This window comes from Ranitomeya imitator, chromosome 3 (assembly GCF_032444005.1).
Source record: "Ranitomeya imitator isolate aRanImi1 chromosome 3, aRanImi1.pri, whole genome shotgun sequence".
In the NCBI taxonomy this organism is placed as follows: Eukaryota; Metazoa; Chordata; class Amphibia; order Anura; family Dendrobatidae; genus Ranitomeya; species Ranitomeya imitator.
In genome coordinates, this window is record NC_091284.1 from 704,445,721 (window position 1) to 704,467,949 (window position 22,229).

At 41.4% G+C, this 22,229-nt stretch overlaps 1 protein-coding gene across 2 annotated transcripts in view; it reads right to left on the reverse strand.

Annotated features, from left to right (window-relative positions):
- The window catches only part of SLC11A2 (solute carrier family 11 member 2), a 77,799-nt gene that overhangs the window by 16,923 nt on the left and 38,647 nt on the right, over positions 1-22,229 (reverse strand). For both annotated transcript variants that reach the window (XM_069758613.1, XM_069758614.1), the window contains exons 11-16: positions 22,040-22,129; positions 20,840-20,959; positions 20,018-20,167; positions 18,115-18,188; positions 7,678-7,831; positions 1,591-1,644 (exon numbers count right to left, since the gene is read on the reverse strand). In XM_069758613.1, coding sequence (XP_069614714.1) covers positions 1,591-1,644; positions 7,678-7,831; positions 18,115-18,188; positions 20,018-20,167; positions 20,840-20,959; positions 22,040-22,129 — 642 coding nt within the window. The remainder of the gene's footprint in view (positions 1-1,590; positions 1,645-7,677; positions 7,832-18,114; positions 18,189-20,017; positions 20,168-20,839; positions 20,960-22,039; positions 22,130-22,229) is intronic.

Consider the following 22,229-nt stretch of genomic DNA (forward strand, 5'->3'; position numbering starts at 1 on the left):
TTCCTTTAAAGACGCGCCGGTTTCTTTCATCTAACGCATCTTTTCCTGGCGTTTTTTCGTTTGTTTTTTTCATCATATTCATTCAGCGGTGTGAATGTTCAGGCAAATTCTCTTAACCACTTTGCTCTTTTCGAATCCTGAAGTTGTTAAAAGAAGCTCAAAAAGACAGAACAAATGCCTGGCAAGTTGTTTTTACATTTCAAGGAATGTAGGTTTCATTCTTCAAGTGCTTTTTCAGGCAGCGATCAGGTGGGATCCACCTGAAAAAGAGGTGAGGTGCAAATACCCTTTGTGGAACTGAAGCTTAACACTGAGTGACGGTGCTAATGGCTATACTGCACAAGTAGTTCCATAGTCTAATGGGAGAGTGACAGTATCCATCTGCCTCCTTTGAGACAGTCATTACCGGCCAATTTAAAAGGGAAATTCCACAGTCTTCAATTTCTTGACAGCTTTCGATTATCTTTCAATATCCAAGTCCCGGAGCAATCTGTATACCGTTTAAAGATGCTCTCTGTTTTGGAAATGTCTAAGTAACTGAAAAGTCCAAGTAAAGTTCACACATCACCACAAAAGTTAGAATTCCCATTTAAAAAAAAAAAAAGCCATCTCTCACATTTGGTCAAGATACTAGGTCCCATGTAGAACTATACTTAAAAAAAACAAAAAAACCTGTTTCCTTATCTTCTAAGGTGGCCATATACATTAAAAGGGCACCAACTAAACCCACTGACCATCTAATGAGTGGTGGAAACAACACTATGTTGACGGAAAGAAGGATCAGGCATACTAGATTCCAACATGCCCAGTCGTTTGCCCTCGGTGGGAGAGAAGCTGCTGCTAGACACCTCTGGCATTGGCTTCTTCGCTGTTCACGTTGATAACACATGCTCACTTAGCTGACCATATATGTGTATCGGGGGGCATGTGTTGTCAGGAGAAATAGCTTATTTGTATAGCCGTCTTTAGAAAGGGAGCTACTTCTGCTGCAGAACTGCAATATTTTCATGACTGCACCTTTTTAGGTTACATGCTGCCCTAAAATTAGCAATATCCGTAATCGGTGGGGAATGGGCAGCTATCGGGCTTTCACGGTCCTGGTGCATATGAACAGCCGTGGTCGGATTTGCTATAAAACTGCTGTCAAAAGTGAAGACACAGTTAGCGCTTTCTTGATGTATTCTGGATTTTCCACAGCATAAAAAAGTACAAATGAAAATGTCAGATGCAGCACGTGTCCTTCAGTTATCAGTAAGGTGCATAAGCTTTAATGGAAATTGTATCGGAATATTTGAGCGACTAAAAACAAATCGCAGCACACAGGAGGATCTGCAACCAACGTTCAGCATGCATCAATTGGGTAAAAAAGTGTTAAATAAGAAAACAGTAAGAAAAGCGTACAACCATGATTTATAACGTACATATCATCCTCTGTGCAAATTGCACATACATTTTGCCATGTTCACACAGTAAACCATAGAAACACACTGGCTCTGATGGCCACTTGCCATGTCCAGAATAGACGTCGTTCCCTTAATTAATAGAGAAATCAGGATGATCTTCGGCAAGCATTATTTGATGGATGCTTACCGTCTGGCCACATTCGAGGAACTTCACGCCCAAGGCAACCAAACATTGCCACGTCTGTGTGCAGAATGAAAAATCACAGTATTAGAACACAAAAATATACCAATATCTGCAATCTGTGACACAACAGGCGCTACCTGGGGATACCGCACACGTGACCGGCGCCTAAACGGGGAGCCAGACAAATCTGAAGACAATGTACCCAGGAATAGGTTGGTTTTGGGGGAGGGGTGGGGGATTCATCTGGCTACTAGAAAGTCACACGGTCTTGAAATGACCTTACTGGTTTAAAAAGCATACATAGTTTGATGCAGGCATGTAAAGATTATTGCCTCTCCATTCATGTGGGATATGGTCATTACATTTCAGAGAGTAAAAGGCTGCCACAGTTACTGTATATGCTGTACTAAACAATAAGAGACTGCTCCTGTCTCAGATATTTATGGCAATGGTGGAAGGTAACCCTAATCTATCTCCAAAATGCTGGGGGAGAATGAAGAGTTATCAGCCCATGACATTTATCAAACATTTATAACACATCATTGGAAAACGTATTTAAAGAGGCCCCTTTCACCAGTTTTAGTACAGTGTATCTGTAAAGTCATGGTGTACTTTTGACCAGTCACAGGACCAATTTATAGTTTACATTTTGGAGGAAAGTTCAGTGTGTTCTGTGGCTCGCTAAATTTGAATCCGTGACCAAAGTGCTACGTGAATACTGACGCATTTATAATGAAGCGCCACCACATAGGAATAACATTACTCGGTGGGATAAGCACTTGAAGGAAACCGGCAGTTTGGTGGAGAAACCTTGTTCTGGTAGGCCATCAGTCAGTGACAAGTCTGTAGAGACTATACGGGATAGTTACCTAAGGAGCCCTAAAAATTCTGAGTGTGTGACAATTACACCTAAGCAAGACTACAGTTCATAAGGTGTTAAAGAAACGTCTCTGTTTTACCGGATACAAATTGAGGCTGTTGAACGCTATCAAACCGGCAGATAAACCCAAACGATGCGCGTTTGCTACAGATATGCTTCATGAGATCAACAATGATGCAAGATTTTTGCAGAAGATTGTGTTTAGCAATGAGGCGACCTTCCATATCTGTGGACATGTTCATCGCCATAACGTCTGAATGTGGGCTGCTGAACATACTCATGCCTACGTGGAGTACGAACGTAACACCCCTAAAGTGAACGTGTGGTGTGGCCTGATGCATGACAAGGCGATAGGCCTATTTTTTTTTTTTCGCAGATCGGTCTGTGACGGCAAACATATCTTGACATGTTGTAATTGTATGCATTGCCACAATTTCCATTTTTCAACAGGACAGCGGTCCTCCACATTACGCCACCATTGTTCGTGAGTTTCTGGATAGAACATTCCCACGGCGGTGGATAGGCAGGGGTTCTGCCAAGCCATGGCCACCACGATCCCCAGATCTGACGCCCTTAGACTTATACTTTTGGGGTTATGTGAAACAACATGTGCACATTGAACGTATCAACAACATTAATCACTTAAAACAGAGAATCAGAGACATTATTCACTCTGTTACACAAGACGTCGTTACCCGTGTGTGGCAAGAACTTCACTATCGTTTGGATGTGTATAGGGAAACAAATGGAGCCCACGTCGAACTGCACTGAATAGGTATGAAACTGGGAGCGTTTTTCTTTTTCATGGAGCAGATTTTACATTTCTATTGCTTTTTGTTGCTTTCCAGTGACTGGTTAAAAGTGCACCATGACTTTACAGACACACTGTATATTAAACTGACCACATTATGGAATAATGTCTGCAGAGCTCAATAACCATAGTTTTATTCTTTAACTTCTGCTCTCCATTGCAGAGATATTAGATTGTAAAGTTTAGGTTATCATTTCTGATAAGTCCAAGGGGGTGTTACCAGAGGATACTTTTTTGGCAGGGGGCAGAAATATGTCCAAAGAAGGTCAGAAGCTTCCTTTTACTGTGAGATGTAATGATAGACCCCACTGCTCCCTGCAGCTACTGTGTACGATTATAAACACCTCCAGCTTTCATTTAATGGCAGTCAGTGTGGGGGGAGTACAGTAGAGCAGAGCGTGATTCCAAACTTCCAGATTTCCTCTCATGATAGTGTGTGAGGAGCATTCGGCAAAGTTGACAGTGGTGAGATGAGAGCTACAAGGGGTATTTGTAAGGACACTCCCTATACTTCACAGTAGCTGCAGAGATCAGGGCTGAAAGCAGGCGGTCCATCATTAAATATCACAAGAGAACAATTGCTCTTCTAGCTTTCTGGGGGGGGGGGGGGGGGAAGGTGTCCTACTTTCTCCTACATGACAACTCCTGCTTATGACTGGTCAATGTCATGCAGGGAACAAAGTTCACCCCCCCACAGAAGATTTTCTGGTAACGCACCCTTGGACGTAGCATAAATTATAATCTAAAGTTTACAAGTTAATAGCATTTATTCTTTAATTTCTCCTATTCATTGCATAGGTCAGTTTTATTCAGCTCTGCAGCCACTATTCCATGATGTGGCCAGTTAAACACCTCAGACAGTTATGGCATTTACGGTTTTCTATAAATAAAAAGGAAATAAATTATGCACTCCATATTTATTGCTCACTGCAGTAACAATGTGGTCGGCGCGTGAAGCCAATGATTTATTTCACGTTATCCTTACCAAATTGTGTCATGACACATTCTGGCAATGTCACCAGTATTTATACAAATGACAGCATTGAGTAGGCCTAATGCTGGTCCCAAGAATGGGCGAGCCACAAATTCTTGCCCACGCTCCATTAAAATTTGTCTAAACAGATGGTCAGGGGTAAAAGCAAGGCACTCACAAGTCAGTGTAGAAATGTATGTTCCAAGACATGTCCACACTAACCCTTCGCGACCGAGTCATACGGATGCAGGGAGATATATAACTGAGCTCAGACCATACCTGGCAGGTGCCACCTATGATATACAGCCGGCACATGCCTGTAACAGCAGAGACTAGAGCTAGCACGGATCGCTGCTGTTTTAACCATTTAGATGTGGCTGCCAATCATTGACAATAGCATTTAAATAGCTGGGTTACTGGTGCATGTGTAAAAGATACATTTTCCCCTCGTCAGTGATGTGATTATGGGATGTTCATTGGCTGCTATGGTAACCCAAGTTTACTGAAGGCTCCAGTCACTGCTATTTTGGTCCTCCTATGAACGCCGGTTAGTCGCTGTGCTTCATAAGAGAACTTCAATCCTACAATATACTGCAATCTAATATATAAAGCTGAATGTGTGCATGTATGTATGTATGTATGTATGTATGTATGTATGTATGTATGTATGTGTGTGTATGTGTGTATGTATATGTGTGTATGTGTGTATGTGTGTGTGTGTGTGTGTGTGTGTGTGTGTGTGTGTGTGTGTGTGTGTGTGTGTGTGTGTGTGTGTGTGTGTGTGTGTGTGTGTGTGTGTGTGTGTGTGTGTGTGTGTGTCCGGGATTGGCATCTGAACAGTCGCAGCTACAGCCACAAAATTTTGCACACTCACACGTCTGGACCCCGAGAGCATCATAGGCTATGTTGTGAGGTGAAATTTTAACTCCGCGCTTTCCAATTCACCAAACAATTTTGCCCCTATCTACATAATGGCTAAAAAGTGAAAGGAAAATTGTTGGAGGCAAATTGGCAGCTGCTAGATGTGAACAAGGAGGACTTAAAGAGTGAGAGCGATGGCGCCAAAGAGTATATACCGTACAGTTGCTAAGGTGGGGCCCCGACATGGGATACTCACCACACACGGGGATATGAACACACACACAAAATGCGCCACACACTACCACGTGCTTGAACACATCACCCTCAGCACACATTTCACCTCACATACACCAACCTCGCCACATAAAAGTCGAAACACAAAAGTCGCCGCTCAAAACTCGCCACATGCAAAATTAGGCTCACGCAAAACTCGCCACACGTGCAAAACTCACCTCATGGGAAAACTCGCCACACGCAAAACTTGCACACAAGGAAAAATTGCCACACGCACAAAAGTTGCAACACATGCAAAAGTTACCTCACACAAAACTTGCACATACTCAAAAGGCACCACACATAAAACTCGCCACGTGCAAAACTCGCCATGCGCAAAACTTGCTGCACAACTTGCTACACTAACCTGTCACATGCAACTCGACACACAAAAAGTTGCTACACGCATGTCGCCACACGCAACTCAACACACAACTTGACACACGAAACTCGCCCTAAAACACACACAAGTCTGGTATTAGCCTTCAAAAATAAAAATCTGATTAATAAGCTGACAAACTACAAGAGCAACAAATGTACCATATAGGAAATACGGCAGCTGTCAGTCACATGACCTGTCTATTATGTGTATGTGTGAGCTAATATATACTGCCGGGGGGAGGGCTTCCTGTTGGCTGGGGATTTATCAGGCTGCCAATTTAGCTTACAAATACTGAGGTAAAAATACTGAGCAAATAACGTGTGAACGAGGTCTAATACAGGAGGAGATGACACACAGGTATATACTATATACAGGAGAGATGGCACACAGATATATACTATATACAGGAGAGATGACACAGGTATATACTATATAGATGAGGAAATGACATACAGATATATACTATGTACGGGGAGATGACACAGGTATATACTATATACAGGAGCAGATGACCTACAGGTATATACTATATACAGGGGAGATGACACAGGTATATACTATGTACAGGAGGAGATGACATACAGGTATATACTATATATAGGAAGAGATGACAGCAGGTATATACAGGGGAGATGACATACAGGTGTATACTATATATAAGGGAGATGACAAACATGTATATACTGAGGTGAAAATGAAAAGGTGTGAGTGCAAAATGAGAGGAGTGAGGGAAAATAGTGGAGTGATCGGAAAATGACAGATGTGAGGTCGAAATTACAAGTGTTAGGGGGGAATGAGAGGTGTGAGGGAGAAAATGAGAGATGTGATGGGGAAAATGAGAGGCATGATGGGAAAATAAGAAGTGAGGTGCTATAACTAACCACAGATATTTACAATGCCCAGGCAACGCCGGGCTCTTCAGCTAGTACTATAATAAAACAATAGCAGGTGCCCTATGGGAACTTGAAAAAAACAATCATAAAAAAACCTTAAAAAAAATAAGTTTTCAATCACTCTTCTTTTTCAAGTTCAAAAATTAAAAGAAATTTGATATCACCATGTCCATAAAAGTCCAACAATAAAAAATAAAATTTAAGCTGTACAGTAAAAGCCTAAAATAAAAAATAAAAAATTTGAAAACCCAGAATCGCTGCTTTTATGGTACCCACATTTCACACCCATAAAAAAGGAATGGTGACAATTTTCTTTTTTTATTACAAACGTTTTAACAGTTTTTTATCCACTAAGTTATTTTTTTTTTTAAAAAAACCTTATACATATTGATGTAAATTGTACCGACCTGAAGAATAAAATTGCCATGTCATTTTTTTCCCACATAATGAAGGACAAAATTGAAACAAAAAAAATAGTTTTATTATTGCGTTTTTCTTTTGTATTTGTTTTACCGTTTTACTCTACTTTGAATTTTTTGCCCTGTTTTATTTCAGTACACTGTACAGTAGAATAAATCGTATCATTCAAAACTACAACGCATCCGGCAAAAAAGCAAGCCCAAGCATGGTCATATCGACAGGAAATAAATGTGAAGGGAAAAAACGAAAGGGCAAAAAACAAGAAACCTACCTGGTCGGGAAGGGTTAAAATGACAGTGAAAAACTAAATTCAGTCATCCCTTTACCACAGAACCCATTTACTCTGCCTTTCTGAGACCTCAAATGCTACAGTGATTCTTACCTAAACTGATTTTTTAAGATGGTGAGAAGAAGTGTAAATAAGTAAAGACATACAGATGAATACAATCACCTTGCCCCCACCCACGCCGGTCTGCACTAAACAGTATGCAAAAGGATTAGATTCGCTCTCGTCATCACATTTTGATAAATCACAAAGAATGACGTACGATTGAAAGGCGGCAAAAGGTCATATGATGAAGTAGCAATAGCACTTACCAAATATCCCATAAAACATAGATAGGCAACGGACAAGATGGCGGCTCCCACATAAAATGCTATGTGACCAAGAGAAGACACGTACACCACCACAAAGTATATGTTTATGCTGCATACTAGAAGTATAAGGACACCGCCAGCAATCTTCCACCCCCTGTAGATAGAAAAGTGTCATCAATTAATCAGTATGGGGCAAGATCAGAAACAAAAAAATTGTATATAATATATACATACACAGACACGGATATTGTTAATAGGGTACTTACATTATGATTAAGAAAATGGAAAATAAAGCCTGTAAAAACATACTAATATATATATATATATATATATATATATATATATATATATATATATATATATATATATATATATATATATATATATATATATATATATATATATACACACATACAGTGGGGCAAAAAAGTATTTAGTCAGTCAGCAATAGTGCAAGTTCCACCACTTAAAAAGATGAGAGGCGTCTGTAATTAACATCATAGGTAGACCTCAACTATGGGAGACAAACTGAGAAAAAAAAATCCAGAAAGTCCCATTGTCTGTTTTTTTAACATTTTATTTGCATATTATGGTGGAAAATAAGTATTTGGTCAGAAACAAACAATCAAGATTTCTGGCTCTCACAGACCTGTAACTTCTTCTTTAAGGCCGGCGTCACACACAGCGTAAAACAATACGGTCCGTATATTACGGCCGTAATACGCTGAAAAGTCCCGAAAAAAGTGGTCCGTAGCTCCTCCGTAGGCAGGGTGTGTCAGCGTTTTTTGCGCATGGCATCCTCCGTATGTAATCCGTATGGCATCCGTACTGCGTGGTTTTCTCGCAGGCTAGCAAAACCAACATACCGCTATAGAAGTGATCCATGTGTCCCAAAAAGAAAAGAAAATATATATATACTGTCTATATATATATATATATATATATATATATATATATATATATATATATATATATATATATATATATATATATATATATATATATATATATATATATATGTCAGTAGACACATATATTAGAGAGAAAAGCCGGTAATTCAGTGCGGTGTACAGTAAAATCACACTGACAGCTTACAGTAGAATAGGTAGAATAAATGTGTACACATAGAATAGGTATATATATATATATATATGTCAGTGAGACACATATATGTATATATATTAATATTTATTCCAGCGCTAGACAGCTTGAAAGCCGGTAATTCAATTACCGGCTTTTTCCTTCTCCTTCCTAAAACCCGACATGATTTGAGACATGGTTTACATACAGTAAACCATGTCTTCTCTCCATTTTTTTTGCAGATTCCACACTACTAATGTCAGTAGAGTGTATCTGCAAAATTTGGCCGTTCTAGCTCTTAAAATAAAGGGTTAAATGGCGGAAAAAATTGGCGTGGGCTCCCGCGCAATTTTCTCCGCCAGAGTAGTAAAGCCAGTGACTGAGGGCAGATATTAATAGCCTGGAGAGGGTCCACGGTTATTGGCCCCCCCCTGGCTACAAATATCTGCCCCCAGCCACCCCAGAAAAGGCACATCTGGAAGATGCGCCTATTCTGGCACTTGGCCACTCTCTTCCCATTCCCGTGTAGCGGTGGGATATGGGGTAATGAAGGGTTAATGCCACCTTGCTATTGTAAGGTGACATTAAGCCTAATTAATAATGGAGAGGCGTCAATTATGACACCTATCCATTATTAATCCAATTGTAGTGAAGGGTTAAATAAAACACAAACACATTTTTTTAAATTATTTTAATGAAATAAAAACAATGGTTGTTGCAGTATTTTATTCATCGCCCAATCCAGTCACTGAAGACCCTCGTTCTGTGAGTAAAAAAACATAATAAACCAACAATATACTTACCCTCCGCAGATCTGTAACGTCCAACGATGTAAATCCTTCTGAAGGGGTTAAAACATTTTGCAGCAAGGAGCTGTGCTAATGCAGGCTGCTCCTCGCTGCAAAACCCCAGGGAATGAGGCTAAAAATAGATCAATGATCTATATTTAGCTTCATTTGCGGTGAGGCGCCCTCTGCTGGATGTTTATAGATCGTGGGAACTTGCCTAGAAAGCCTGGGAGCTTTCTAGGTAATTTCCCACGATCTATGAACATCCAGCAGAGGGCGCCTCACCGCAAATGAAGCTAAATATAGATCATTGATCTATTTTTAGCCTCATTCCCTGGGGTTTTGCAGCGAGGAGCAGCCTGCATTAGCACAGCTCCTTGCTGCAAAATGTTTTAACCCCTTCAGAAGGATTTACATCGTTGGACGTTACAGATCTGCGGAGGGTAAGTATATTGTTGGTTTATTATGTTTTTTTACTCACAGAACGAGGGTCTTCAGTGACTGGATTGGGCGATGAATAAAATACTGCAACAACCATTGTTTTTATTTCATTAAAATAATTTTAAAAAATGTGTTTGTGTTTTATTTAACCCTTCACTACAATTGGATTAATAATGGATAGGTGTCATAATTGACGCCTCTCCATTATTAATTAGGCTTAATGTCACCTTACAATAGCAAGGTGGCATTAACCCTTCATTACCCCATATCCCACCGCTACACGGGAATGGGAAGAGAGTGGCCAAGTGCCAGAATAGGCGCATCTTCCAGATGTGCCTTTTCTGGGGTGGCTGGGGGCAGATATTTGTAGCCAGGGGGGGGGCCAATAACCGTGGACCCTCTCCAGGCTATTAATATCTGCCCTCAGTCACTGGCTTTACTACTCTGGCGGAGAAAATTGCGCGGGAGCCCACGCCAATTTTTTCCGCCATTTAACCCTTTATTTTAAGAGCTAGAACGGCCAAATTTTGCAGATACACACTACTGACATTAGTAGTGTGGAATCTGCAAAAAAAATGGAGAGAAGACATGGTTTACTGTATGTAAACCATGTCTGAAATCATGTCGGGTTTTAGGAAGGAGAAAGAAAAAGCCGGTAATTGAATTACCGTCTTTCAAGCTGTATAGCGCTGTAATAAATATTAATATATATACATATATGTGTCTCACTGACATATATATATATATATATATACCTATTCTATGTGTACACATTTATTCTACCTATTGGACTGTAAGCTGTCAGTGTGATTTTACTGTACACCGCACTGAATTGCCGGCTTTTCTCTCTAACAGCGCTGCGTATTTCTCGCAAGTCACACTGCTTGTCCGTGTGTAATCCGTATTTTTCACGCTTCCATAGACTTTCATTGGCGTATTTCTTGCGCAGTACGGTGACAAACGCAGCATGCTGCGATTTTGTACGGCCGTAGAAAGCCGTATAATACTGATCAGTAAAATACGGCAAATAGGAGCAGGGGGATAGAGAATAATTGTGCCGTATTTTTTGCGAGTTTTACGGACGTAGATTCTGCGCTCTTACGTCCGTAAAACTCGCAAGTGTGACGCCGGCCTAAGAGTCTCCTCTTTCCTCCACTCATTACCTGTAGTAATGGCACCTGTTTAAACTTGTTATCAGTATAAAAAGACACCTGTGCACACCCTCAAACAGTCTGACTCCAAACTCCACTATGGTGAAGACCAAAGAGCTGTCAAAGGACACCAGAAACAAAATTGTAGCCCTGCACCAGGCTGGGAAGACTGAATCTGCAATAGCCAACCAGCTTGGAGTGAAGAAATCAACAGTGGGAGCAATAATTAGAAAATGGAAGACATACAAGACCATATATATATATATATATATATATATATATATATATATATATATATATATATATATATATATATATATATATATATATATATATATATATATATATATATATATATATATACATATACACACACATATATACATATATATATACACATATATACATACATACACACATACATATATATATTTATTACTGGAAAGACATCATCCTGTATAAAGTGTGCAAGATCCTTAAGGATATAAAGAAAAAAAATATATATTTACTACAGTAGAACACATTAAGGATGGACATATAGGTGGATCTGCACTTAGCAATATATTGTATTGTTATTTAATGGCCTTCAGCTCGATCTCGAGGAATGATGATTTAATGAATGAACGCTCTGTAGGAAGATCGATCTTGTACAAGCCTAGATAGGTCCACCAGAGTCTTCTCCGCTGTTATCTTGATTGCATTAAGCCTTTTTCCTGCTATTCTTCCAACCACGCTGTCCTTCTCCAGTGATTGCAGTTTTCGAATGATGTGTCCAAAGTAGGCTAGCCGTAGCTTGGTGATCCATGCTTTGTGTGACATGTCTGGCTTGATCTGTTCCAAGATTGATTTGTCTGTTATCAATACCATGTATCACAAGAACATCCTTCTCCGGCTTCACATTTCAAAAGGCGTTGATCCTTCTCTGTTTCTTTATTGTCTAGGTTTTACATCCATATGTTACTACAGATAAGACTACACTGTGTGTTTATGCCGTATCTTAGTCGCCAGTAATGTGTTCCTCGATTTGAAGACCTTGCCCAATGACTTCACTGTTGATTTGCCCGTAGCCATTTTACTATTGACTACTGGTGTCGTTGCTGCATCTCGAGTTATCATTGATCCGAGTAGGTTGAAGTCCTTTACAACTTCCAGTTTGTCGCTGTCCATCTCCCATGTGCCCTGGTCGTGCCTGGCAATAGTAATTATCTTTGTCCTCTTTGTATAGAGTACGAGTCCCATATTTGAGCCTTCCATCTTCACACTCTAATACGTCCTTCATTTCATCTACACTTCTTGCCATCAATGTTGCATCGTCTGTGTATATAAGATTGTTGATGATTCGTCCAGCAATTTTGATTCCTTCCTGAAAATAGCTTCTGTATATAAACTGAAGTGAACAGGTAACAGGATGTAGCCTTGTCTGACGCTTCGTTCTACTTTTAACTATGCCATGTTCCATTCGGACTGTTGCTTCTTGGTCGATTTAAAGGTTCATAAAGAGGCTGATAAGATGGTTCGGCACACACATATCCTTCATGGTAGTCTAAAGTTTCTAGAGATCCACACAGTCTAAAGGTACCTTCACACTAAACGATATCGCTAGCGATCCGTGACGTTGCAGCGTCCTCGCTAGCGATATCGTTCAGTTTGACACGCAGCAGCGATCAGAATCCTGCTGTGATGTCGTTGGTCGGGGCTAGAAGGCCAGAACTTTCTTTGGTCGCTGGCTCTCCCGCTGACATTGCTGAATCGGCGTGTGTGACACCGATTCAGCGATGTCTTCGCTGGTAACCAGGGTAAACATCAGGTTACTAAGCGCAGGGCCGCACTTAGTAACCCGATGTTTACCCTGGTTACCATCCTAAAAGTAAAAAAAACAAACACTACATACTTACCTTCCGCTGTCTGTCCCCGGCGCTGTGCTTTCCTGCACTCACTGTGAGCACAGCGGCCGGAAAGCAGAGCGGTGACGTCACCGCTCTGCTTTCCGGCCGCTGTGCTCACAGCCAGTACAGAGAAGCAGAGCGCCGGGGACAGACAGCGGAAGGCAAGTATGAAGCGTTTGTTTTTTTTTTACTTTTAGGATGGTAACCAGGGTAAACATCGGGTTACTAAGCGCGGCCCTGCGCTTAGTAACCCGATGTTTACCCTGGTTACCAGGGGACTTCGGGATCGTTGGTCGCTGGAGAGCTGTCTGTGTGACAGCTCTCCAGCGACCAAACAGCGACGCTGCAGCGATCCGGATCGTTGTCGGTATCGCTGCAGCGTCGTTTAGTGTGAAGGTACCTTAAGGCTTTACTGTAGTCGAAGAAAAATAGATCTCCTTGCATTCTTTGGCCTTTTTCATTATCCATCTAATGTTAGCAATTACATCTCTTGTTCCTCTGCCTTTTCGAAATCCTGCTTGTTCCTCTGTCTGCTTTTTGTCAAAGTAAGGCTGTAGTCATCTTTGCAGGATATTCAGTGGCATTTTGCAGTCATAAGGTATGAGCACAGTCGTACAATAGCTTTTCCACAGTCTGTAGCATCTCCCTTTTTTGGAATAGGAATAAACACGGATCTTGTCCAGTCCTTGGGCCATTTACCAGTGGTCCATATCTGTTGACACAGGCGTATGATGACATCAACTGCTGATTCAGAAGACTTTATTAGCTCTATTAGAATATGGTCACATCCAGGAGCTTGGTTTTTGACAGAAGCTTTACCGCAGCAACGACTTACTCTTTCAAGATCATTTCCAGTCTCAGTTTCTTCCCGTATCATCGAGTCGTTCTTGTAGAGGTGCTCTGTTTTGGCTCAGTTGGTTTCCATTGGCTTCTTTGAACATTCCCACTCTTGGTTGAAACTTACGACATATCTCTTTGATCTTTCGGTATACCTTCCAGGTCTTGCCCTTCAGATGTTCACTTTCCATCTCTATACTTAGGTTTTGATAATAAAGTTCTTTGTCTGCTCAGACGGCTCTCTTTAGTCTTTTACTGATGTTGTCTGAGTCCCGCCTGTTACATTTTGCCATTCATCTTTCTTAAGATGATCTTTAGGGTCTCTTCTGTTAACCTTGGCTGTGGGGAGTCTATTCTGCCTCTTGTTTATTTTATTACTGAAAAAGCCAGAAAGACTTGTCTTCATTTGCGTCCATAATCCCTCAGGATCAACAACCAAAGAGCAAGAAGACATACAAAAAAGCAGGGATCACCTTAAGAAATGTCAAATTTTTTTATTACACATAAACCCACAACACCAGGATTTTTTAAAAACAATCGGTAAGTATACCATTAAGGCTACGTTCACATTTGTGTTGCGTCGGGCGCAGGTTCGGCGACGCATAGCGACGCATGTGTCATGCGCCCCTATATTTAACATGGGGGCGCATGGACATGCGTTGTCTTGCGTTTTGTGACGCATGCGTCATTTTTGGCGCAAGCGTCAGGGCGCAGAGGACGCAGCAAGTTACATTTTTTTTGCATCCAAAATCAAGCCAAAAATGGACGCATGCGTCACAAAACAATGCGTTTTTGCATGCGTTTCACATGCGTCGTGCGTTGCGGCGACGACGCTGTGTCCAAAGACGCGAATGTGAACGTAGCCTAATGTAACAATCAGGAGCACTGGTTAATACAGTCAAGGCAGGTATGTACCATGCAATCACAATATAATAAAAGCACAAATGTTAGATTTTAAAGGAGGCAAACCTTTATAGCATAACTGAATGCATTTATCATCTCAGAATAGATTGGCACCAAATACAAGGTAAAAAACCCATAACCACATGGGTAACCCCAGCCAAAGGATATGGGGACGTGAATATCAACACTGTTAATATTCAATATACATACATCTAGCGTCCCATATGGGGAGTGGGTACAATACTCCATTCATACATTACCCATGAGTTGTATAGAAAGGTTGCCTACATGACCAAAAATATGCCCGCAAAAAGATGGATACAGGACTGAACCAGCTCCTGAGAGCCCGACGCGTATCGTCACTAGCGTGCCTTCATCAGGGGCAGAGGGATGTGTGATCCCTCAGGCTTTCTTTCATCGGTGTCCAGTGATATAAATCTGTTGTGCAGACTGTTCCACAAACTCTCAGGTATGTTGGTGAAATCAAAGTTGGAAACGACCTGTTGTCTAGTCCGCTTGCAAACCTTGACAGCAATCTTGGTTTTCAAAAGTTCATGGTCAGTTTCACAATCATCTCCTGGCCTTGTTTTTCTGATAATGATCGACAATCTCCAACTTTAGCAATATATAGCATATCATTTTAGTAGTTCTACATATAAGCAGTCAGCACTTAATGAGAACAATGTCCTTCCCAATATTCAGTCCCGGGACTGAAGCACAGTAGACCTGACAGATCCAATTTTAAAGGGCTACACTGAGTGCAACTGATGGAAGAAGGAAGCAATACATTTCCAATCTCAAGCACCCTCTTCAATGTGACAATGTTGTGGATTTAGTTGTGAAGATGGTGCAGATTTGCCACATATTTCACAATTTGCATTAGTTTAATTTAACCCCTTAATGACCGCCAATACGTCTTTTAACTGACCTGAGATATAAGAGAATAGCCTCCCCATACAGATGACAATCCAGCATCTGTCAGTTTTACACTATAGCTGACAACTTGCTGTACCAGCCACGATCAGTATTTGCACCATCTAAATCTGTTTAACCCCTTAGATGCTGCTGTCAATAGTGACTACATCCTTATAAATGGTTAACAGAGTGTGGAAGCTTCTTCTTTGTCACAATTGGTGCCCTCAGATCATGATTTTCTTGTCCTGATGTTTGCCATGGCAATTCATGACCAAATAGTGGCCTTAGAGTCTGACGGCTGTAGTAATCTGTTTAGAAGTTAGCAACATTTAGGTGGTAAAAATACACATTTTCATTTCTGTCATACCACTTTGCATTAATTCCTGTAAAGCAACTGAAGGGTTAATAAACTACCTGACAGCAGTCTTTGATATGTCAGGGGGTGCTGTTTTTAAAATGGTATCACGTTTGTGGGTTTCCCAATATACGGGACCCCTAAAGTCACTTCAAACATGGATAAGTCCCTAAAAAAATAAATTTAGTAAATTTCTTTGAAAAAATGAAAAATTGCTGCTACATTTTTAAACCTCCTAAAATGCTAACAAAATAAAATAACATTTTACAAATGGTGCTGATGTAAAGCCGACATGTGGGAAATGTTATTTATTAATGGTTTGCTGTTGTATGACTATCTGGATTAAAGGGATAATCATTCAAATTTAGAAAATTGCTAATTTTTTAACATTTTTCTCAAATTTTTGATATTTTTCATAAATAAAACACAAAAAATGTTGAACAAAATTTACCATTATCATAAAGTATAATGTGTCACGAAAAAACAATCTCAAAATCACTGGGCTTTGTTGAAGCGTTGCAGAGTTATTACCACATAAAGTGACACTGGTCAGATTTCAAAAATTTGGCTCCGTCACTAAGGGGATAAGCCTCAACAGCCATGGCAGAAATTTACATGCCCTGGATTTCAAATCTGCAGCACACGAAAATTAAATTTGTTAAAAATGTGTTTCACAGCTTCATTAATAAATCAGATTTTATTTTGCAAGCAATATACCAAAAAGGGAACATATATTTTTAAGCTCCTATTTAACCAAGTGTTTCAAAAATCATAGTATGGCGTCTGTAAGCATCACAGGGGTTTTCCCATCTTTAAGGGTTTTTTTTCTTACCAAACGCTTGGTATGTGTAAAGATATGTTCACACAGTGCTTTTTGGGATTGTATTTTCCACATAAAAAAACCCCACAGTGCTGGCAGAAAAAAAACACTGTGCATGAAAATCGCATAAAAATTGAGTGTAATGCAAGATGGCCCTGGAATATCACAGAACTGGAAGAATTATCCAAAAGGAAAAATAGATGAAAATCCTTCAAGCAAGAATTGAAAGACTCCTGACCCATTTTCATTTTTGTAATTTTTAAAAGATGAAAAAAATTTTTTGGCCTAAAATACAAAGGAAATGTGTCATCTTTAACATTAAGCCTTTTAGAGATCATTTAATCTTCAACTTGCTTACTGTTCTAAATAACAGTAATTTTGACCTGGGGTGTCCAAACTTTTACATGCCACTGTAGAATCAATTGAATGGGAAAATATTGCAGCGAAAATGTTGAAAGAAGAATCGACATGCTGCAGTTTACAACATGGAAAAAAAAAAAAAAGGCTCAAATAAAACACAAGGGTAAAAAAAAGTATGTGAACGAGGTTTTAACAAATCTCATCTATTTTGATACTACTGTATACCACTGCATTTTTCCCCCTGCACTGAAAAAAATACAGCAAAAACACGTGTGATCAAGCCCTAACAGTAGCAACCTGAGCCTTACTTACGCTCTTGCTAGTAAGAAAAAAAAAAATTATAAAAAGGGAAACCCATAGGCTGCCCAAACCACGGGCAGTAGGTGTAAGAGCCCTGCTGTACGACTGCGTCAGGTATATTTGTCTCTTGAGACACCAGGACCCTTCGCGCTGCTCCAGGTGATTGACAGAAATGGACAAATATACACAATATACACATATACAATGAATAAATATACCAGTGGGAGAGATCTGTCAATCAACTACAGCAGTGCGAGAAGAAGCCTGCCCCGGACTAGTCTTATGTCTGGCTATAGTCCCAGGCTGAATATTGAAACAATGTCTTTTGACAGAAAATAAAAAACCTGTAATCGAGCAGCCAGGATATGATTCCCGCAGTTAGGGCAGCATGAATAAGCTGCCAGGTTCCCTTTAAAATGGTGGAAAACTCCTGCAAATTAGCTCAAATTTTGGACTCAAAATCTGGTGACACAGATCAAACAGAAATAAAGATCTTGCAATCTCCAATTTGATGACAATCTTTACATTATCTACACAGACATTTTTCTCCAAATTATACTAATACACAACAAACATCAACAAAAACTATTTTCATACTTACAATCCATTTGCAAAGTCGTTCATCACGGGACGAAGACTGGTGAAGGTCAGAACCGGTATTAAGGCAAATGGAAGCTGAAATAAAATGAGGAAAAAAAAATTGAAGAAATACCCAGATATAATGATGTAGTTTCATTCAGGGGGCAGGAACAACTATGGGGTATATCAGTGTTGGGAAGAGGAAAAAAACTGTAAAAGAAAAGGTCTTTCAATATAGATTATTTACCATAGCCTCAATGTTTTCAAGATCTCTGCTTATATATCCCTGGAAGCCGTGCACCCGTATGTATCCCAGGAAGCCGTGCACCCGTATGTATCCCAGCAAGCCGTGCACCCGTATGTATCCCAGCAAGCCGTGCACCCGCATGTATCCCTGGAAGCCGTGCACCCGCATGTATCCCTGGAAGCCGTGCACCCGTATGTATCCCTGGAAGCCGTGCACCCGTATGTATCCCAGGAAGCCGTGCACCCGTATGTATCCCAGGAAGCCGTGCACCCGTATGTATCCCAGGAAGCCGTGCACCCGTATGTATCCCAGCAAGCCGTGCACCCGTATGTATCCCAGGAAGCCGTGCACCCGTATGTATCCCAGCAAGCCGTGCACCCGTATGTATCCCAGCAAGCCGTGCACCCGCATGTATCCCTGGAAGCCGTGCACCCGCATGTATCCCTGGAAGCCGTGCACCCGCATGTATCCCTGGAAGCCGTGCACCCGCATGTATCCCTGGAAGCCGTGCACCCGTATGTATCCCTGGAAGCCGTGCACCCGCATGTATCCCTGGAAGCCGTGCACCCGTATGTATCCCAGGAAGCCGTGCACCCGTATGTATCCCTGGAAGCCGTGCACCCGCATGTATCCCTGGAAGCCGTGCACCCGCATGTATCCCTGGAAGCCGTGCACCCGTATGTATCCCTGGAAGCCGTGCACCCGCATGTATCCCTGGAAGCCGTGCACCCGTATGTATCCCAGGAAGCCGTGCACCCGTATGTATCCCTGGAAGCCGTGCACCCGCATGTATCCCAGGAAGCCGTGCACCCGTATGTATCCCTGGAAGCCGTGCACCCGTATGTATCCCAGGAAGCCGTGCACCCGTATGTATCCCTGGAAGCCGTGCACCCGTATGTATCCCAGGAAGCCGTGCACCCGTATGTATCCCAGGAAGCCGTGCACCCGTATGTATCCCAGGAAGCCGTGCACCCGTATGTATCCCAGGAAGCCGTGCACCCGTATGTATCCCTGGAAGCCGTGCACCCGTATGTATCCCAGGAAGCCGTGCACCCGTATGTATCCCAGGAAGCCGTGCACCCGTATGTATCCCTGGAAGCCGTGCACCCGTATGTATCCCAGGAAGCCGTGCACCCGTATGTATCCCTGGAAGCCGTGCACCCGTATGTATCCCAGGAAGCCATGCACCCGTATGTATACCTGGAAGCCGTGCACCCGTATGTATACCTGGAAGCCGTGCACCCGTATGTATCCCTGGAAGCCGTGCACCCGTATGTATCCCTGGAAGTCTTGCACCCAAATTTTCAACTAAAGTATGAAAATCCAAAGTATATTTGATTTTTTTTTTTTTTTGCTGAATTTGGTATACCCACTTAGGAATCACCTTTCCAAGCAATCTTACAAAAAAAAACAAAAAAAAAACCGAGCTCAAAAAGTAGTAGTTCACTATTTATATTGAGAATGTCACCTAGTATTGAATCATTTTTAAAAATTAGGAATATTTCTTCAGGAAGATTGTAGCCAATGTAGTAAACATCATGTGATCCAGTAATTTGCTTCTGGCGACTAATTTAAGATTAGCAAAACTCCCAGAATGTAAAGGACACAAGATGACGTATGTACGTCTGAGACCTGAGCACACTGCCAGGTACACGGTGCAGCACAGACGCCGTCTCACCTGGAGACTCTGAAGGACGTTGAGGAAATCATTCATCCCCGTTAGGTGTTCAACATCTTGGAAAATGGCAACAAGTAAAGTTGGAGTTATTGCTATAGATCGGGTAAGGATCACCCTGGCGAATCGGGACCACTTCAAGTTCAGGAAACCCTATGAAACAAAAAGCAGAAAAATATATTAGTAATATATGAGGAACAAAACAAATAGTCACTAAACTACCTCTATGGGACGCAGGAATTGGCACTGCCTGCTACCTCTCCTGCCACCCATGGCACTGCAGATTGTAGCCAGAGGCTCAGCTGCAAAACACTAACTTAAAAGGGTCCTATACATCAAAACGCCCTGGGACAACACCTTTGGGTATGAATGGGTTGTATTCTTAGATGCACATAAGATCATAGCTGGTCTGAATTGTTCCTTTGGAGATAATTGAAATGTCCATAGGTGACGTCTGAGCCCCGTATTGGCCATAGGTATCCTTTATCTTATACTTCCTTATCTTTCCAAATTGTTCTTTGACTGTTTCTGTAAATGGTCTACAGTGACTATTTCACCTCCATTGTTATAAGAAGTAATGACAGAATTAATATTTTAAAACGATGTTCATCACTTTCTGATCTTTGGTGGCTGCCGGTGGGGGCATATCCAACAGATATCCACCAGGTGACTTTCCGTGTTCGTACATGCAAGTAAGAAACAAAAAAAAAAAACACACACCCTACCCCATGTGACATTGGCACCACTTATACCTCTTCAAGTGCCAAAAGATCAAAATGTGTTCTGCCAAATGAAAAATTAATGCAAGGAAAGCCACTGACTTACCTCCATGACAAACTGTCCAGAGTAAGTGCCAGTCATAGTAGAGCTTTGACCTGCAGCCAATATCCCCACGGCCCAAATATACAGAGCAGCCGGTCCAAAGTAGCACCCTAAAACGACACCCTACAACAGAAGACACCACAGGTAAATCCCCCCGCAGTGCCAAGATCACGCCAAGCCCGGATACATGGTACACAGTCTTGCTCAGAAGACCCTTTACATCCACCCAGAAGGATAGTTTGGCTTTTAGGGGGGCTCTCGAGGTAAAATGATTCCACAAACAGAGAACTTGACTGGATCTCAAACTTCATCTGAAGCTATGGACTTTTTTTTTGTCGCAAAAGTGTCATAATATAATGTCCCACAGCCTGCAAATGTAAAACACACACCTTGCGATGGCAGTGGCCAAATCCGAATTCATTGCAGTATCATATTGTTAAGTTAGGGTCACACAAGTGTATATTCTCACATCTGAAAGAATTGGGTCGATGTGTGGATCAGCGTGTGATTCAATTCTCTCGTCGGAGGAGAGATAAGAGGGAAAAAAAATTCTTCATTTTCTCCGTTCGTTCAGTGCACGGAAATTGGACTTCACTTAGATGTCATCCGAGTGCAGTCTGATGGTTTCCACAAACTCATTGACTTGCATGGCCAACTGCTATCAAAATCAAATGGCCCCATAGAATTATATTGGGCCGAGTACGATCTGATGTTTTGTCAGATCGCACTTGGACCGAAAATCCGTCCATGTGCACAAGCCCTTAGGCTATGTCCACACATTAGGAAATCTGTCAGGACTCAAGTGTGGATTTCCTGACTGAATCAGCATGTGAGGACATCTTAGCTTTATAGATCTAGAGCCCAGTGCAGGCGGCTATTATACTGGGCTCTTTCCACAGCCTTGAAAACATAAAGCGGACTCAGATTAGTCACCTACAGATGGCAAAAAATAACTAGTTCAGTCTCATGGAAAAGAGCCATTTTCCGGGTGATGACATGAAGACTTGCTGGATTTCTAGAAGGGGGATCAGTACCTTTCATAAAATACCAAACTGCATGCGGTGTAATTATGATGCAATTGAAAACGTGTTTTAAACAAGTGTGCTCCACCTGTAGGGTACAATCCCGCTGAATGTGATCGGTGGCATCATCAGGGAAATTCAGCGACAGGTCAGTACACGGACAGGAGTATATTATACTCACCCCCTTGTAAATATCAACTTTCAAAGGGTCTGTATTGTTGGGAAATAGGTCACTTTGCCCACCGCTGGTCTGGTTAAAGCACTGCGCATGCTTTAAAAGGAATAGGGGAAAGAAAAAAAGTAAATCTACAAACTGCATCTTTTTTTGTAGGAAAAAGGTCAATATTTCAAGAACAGCTGCATATTCGAAT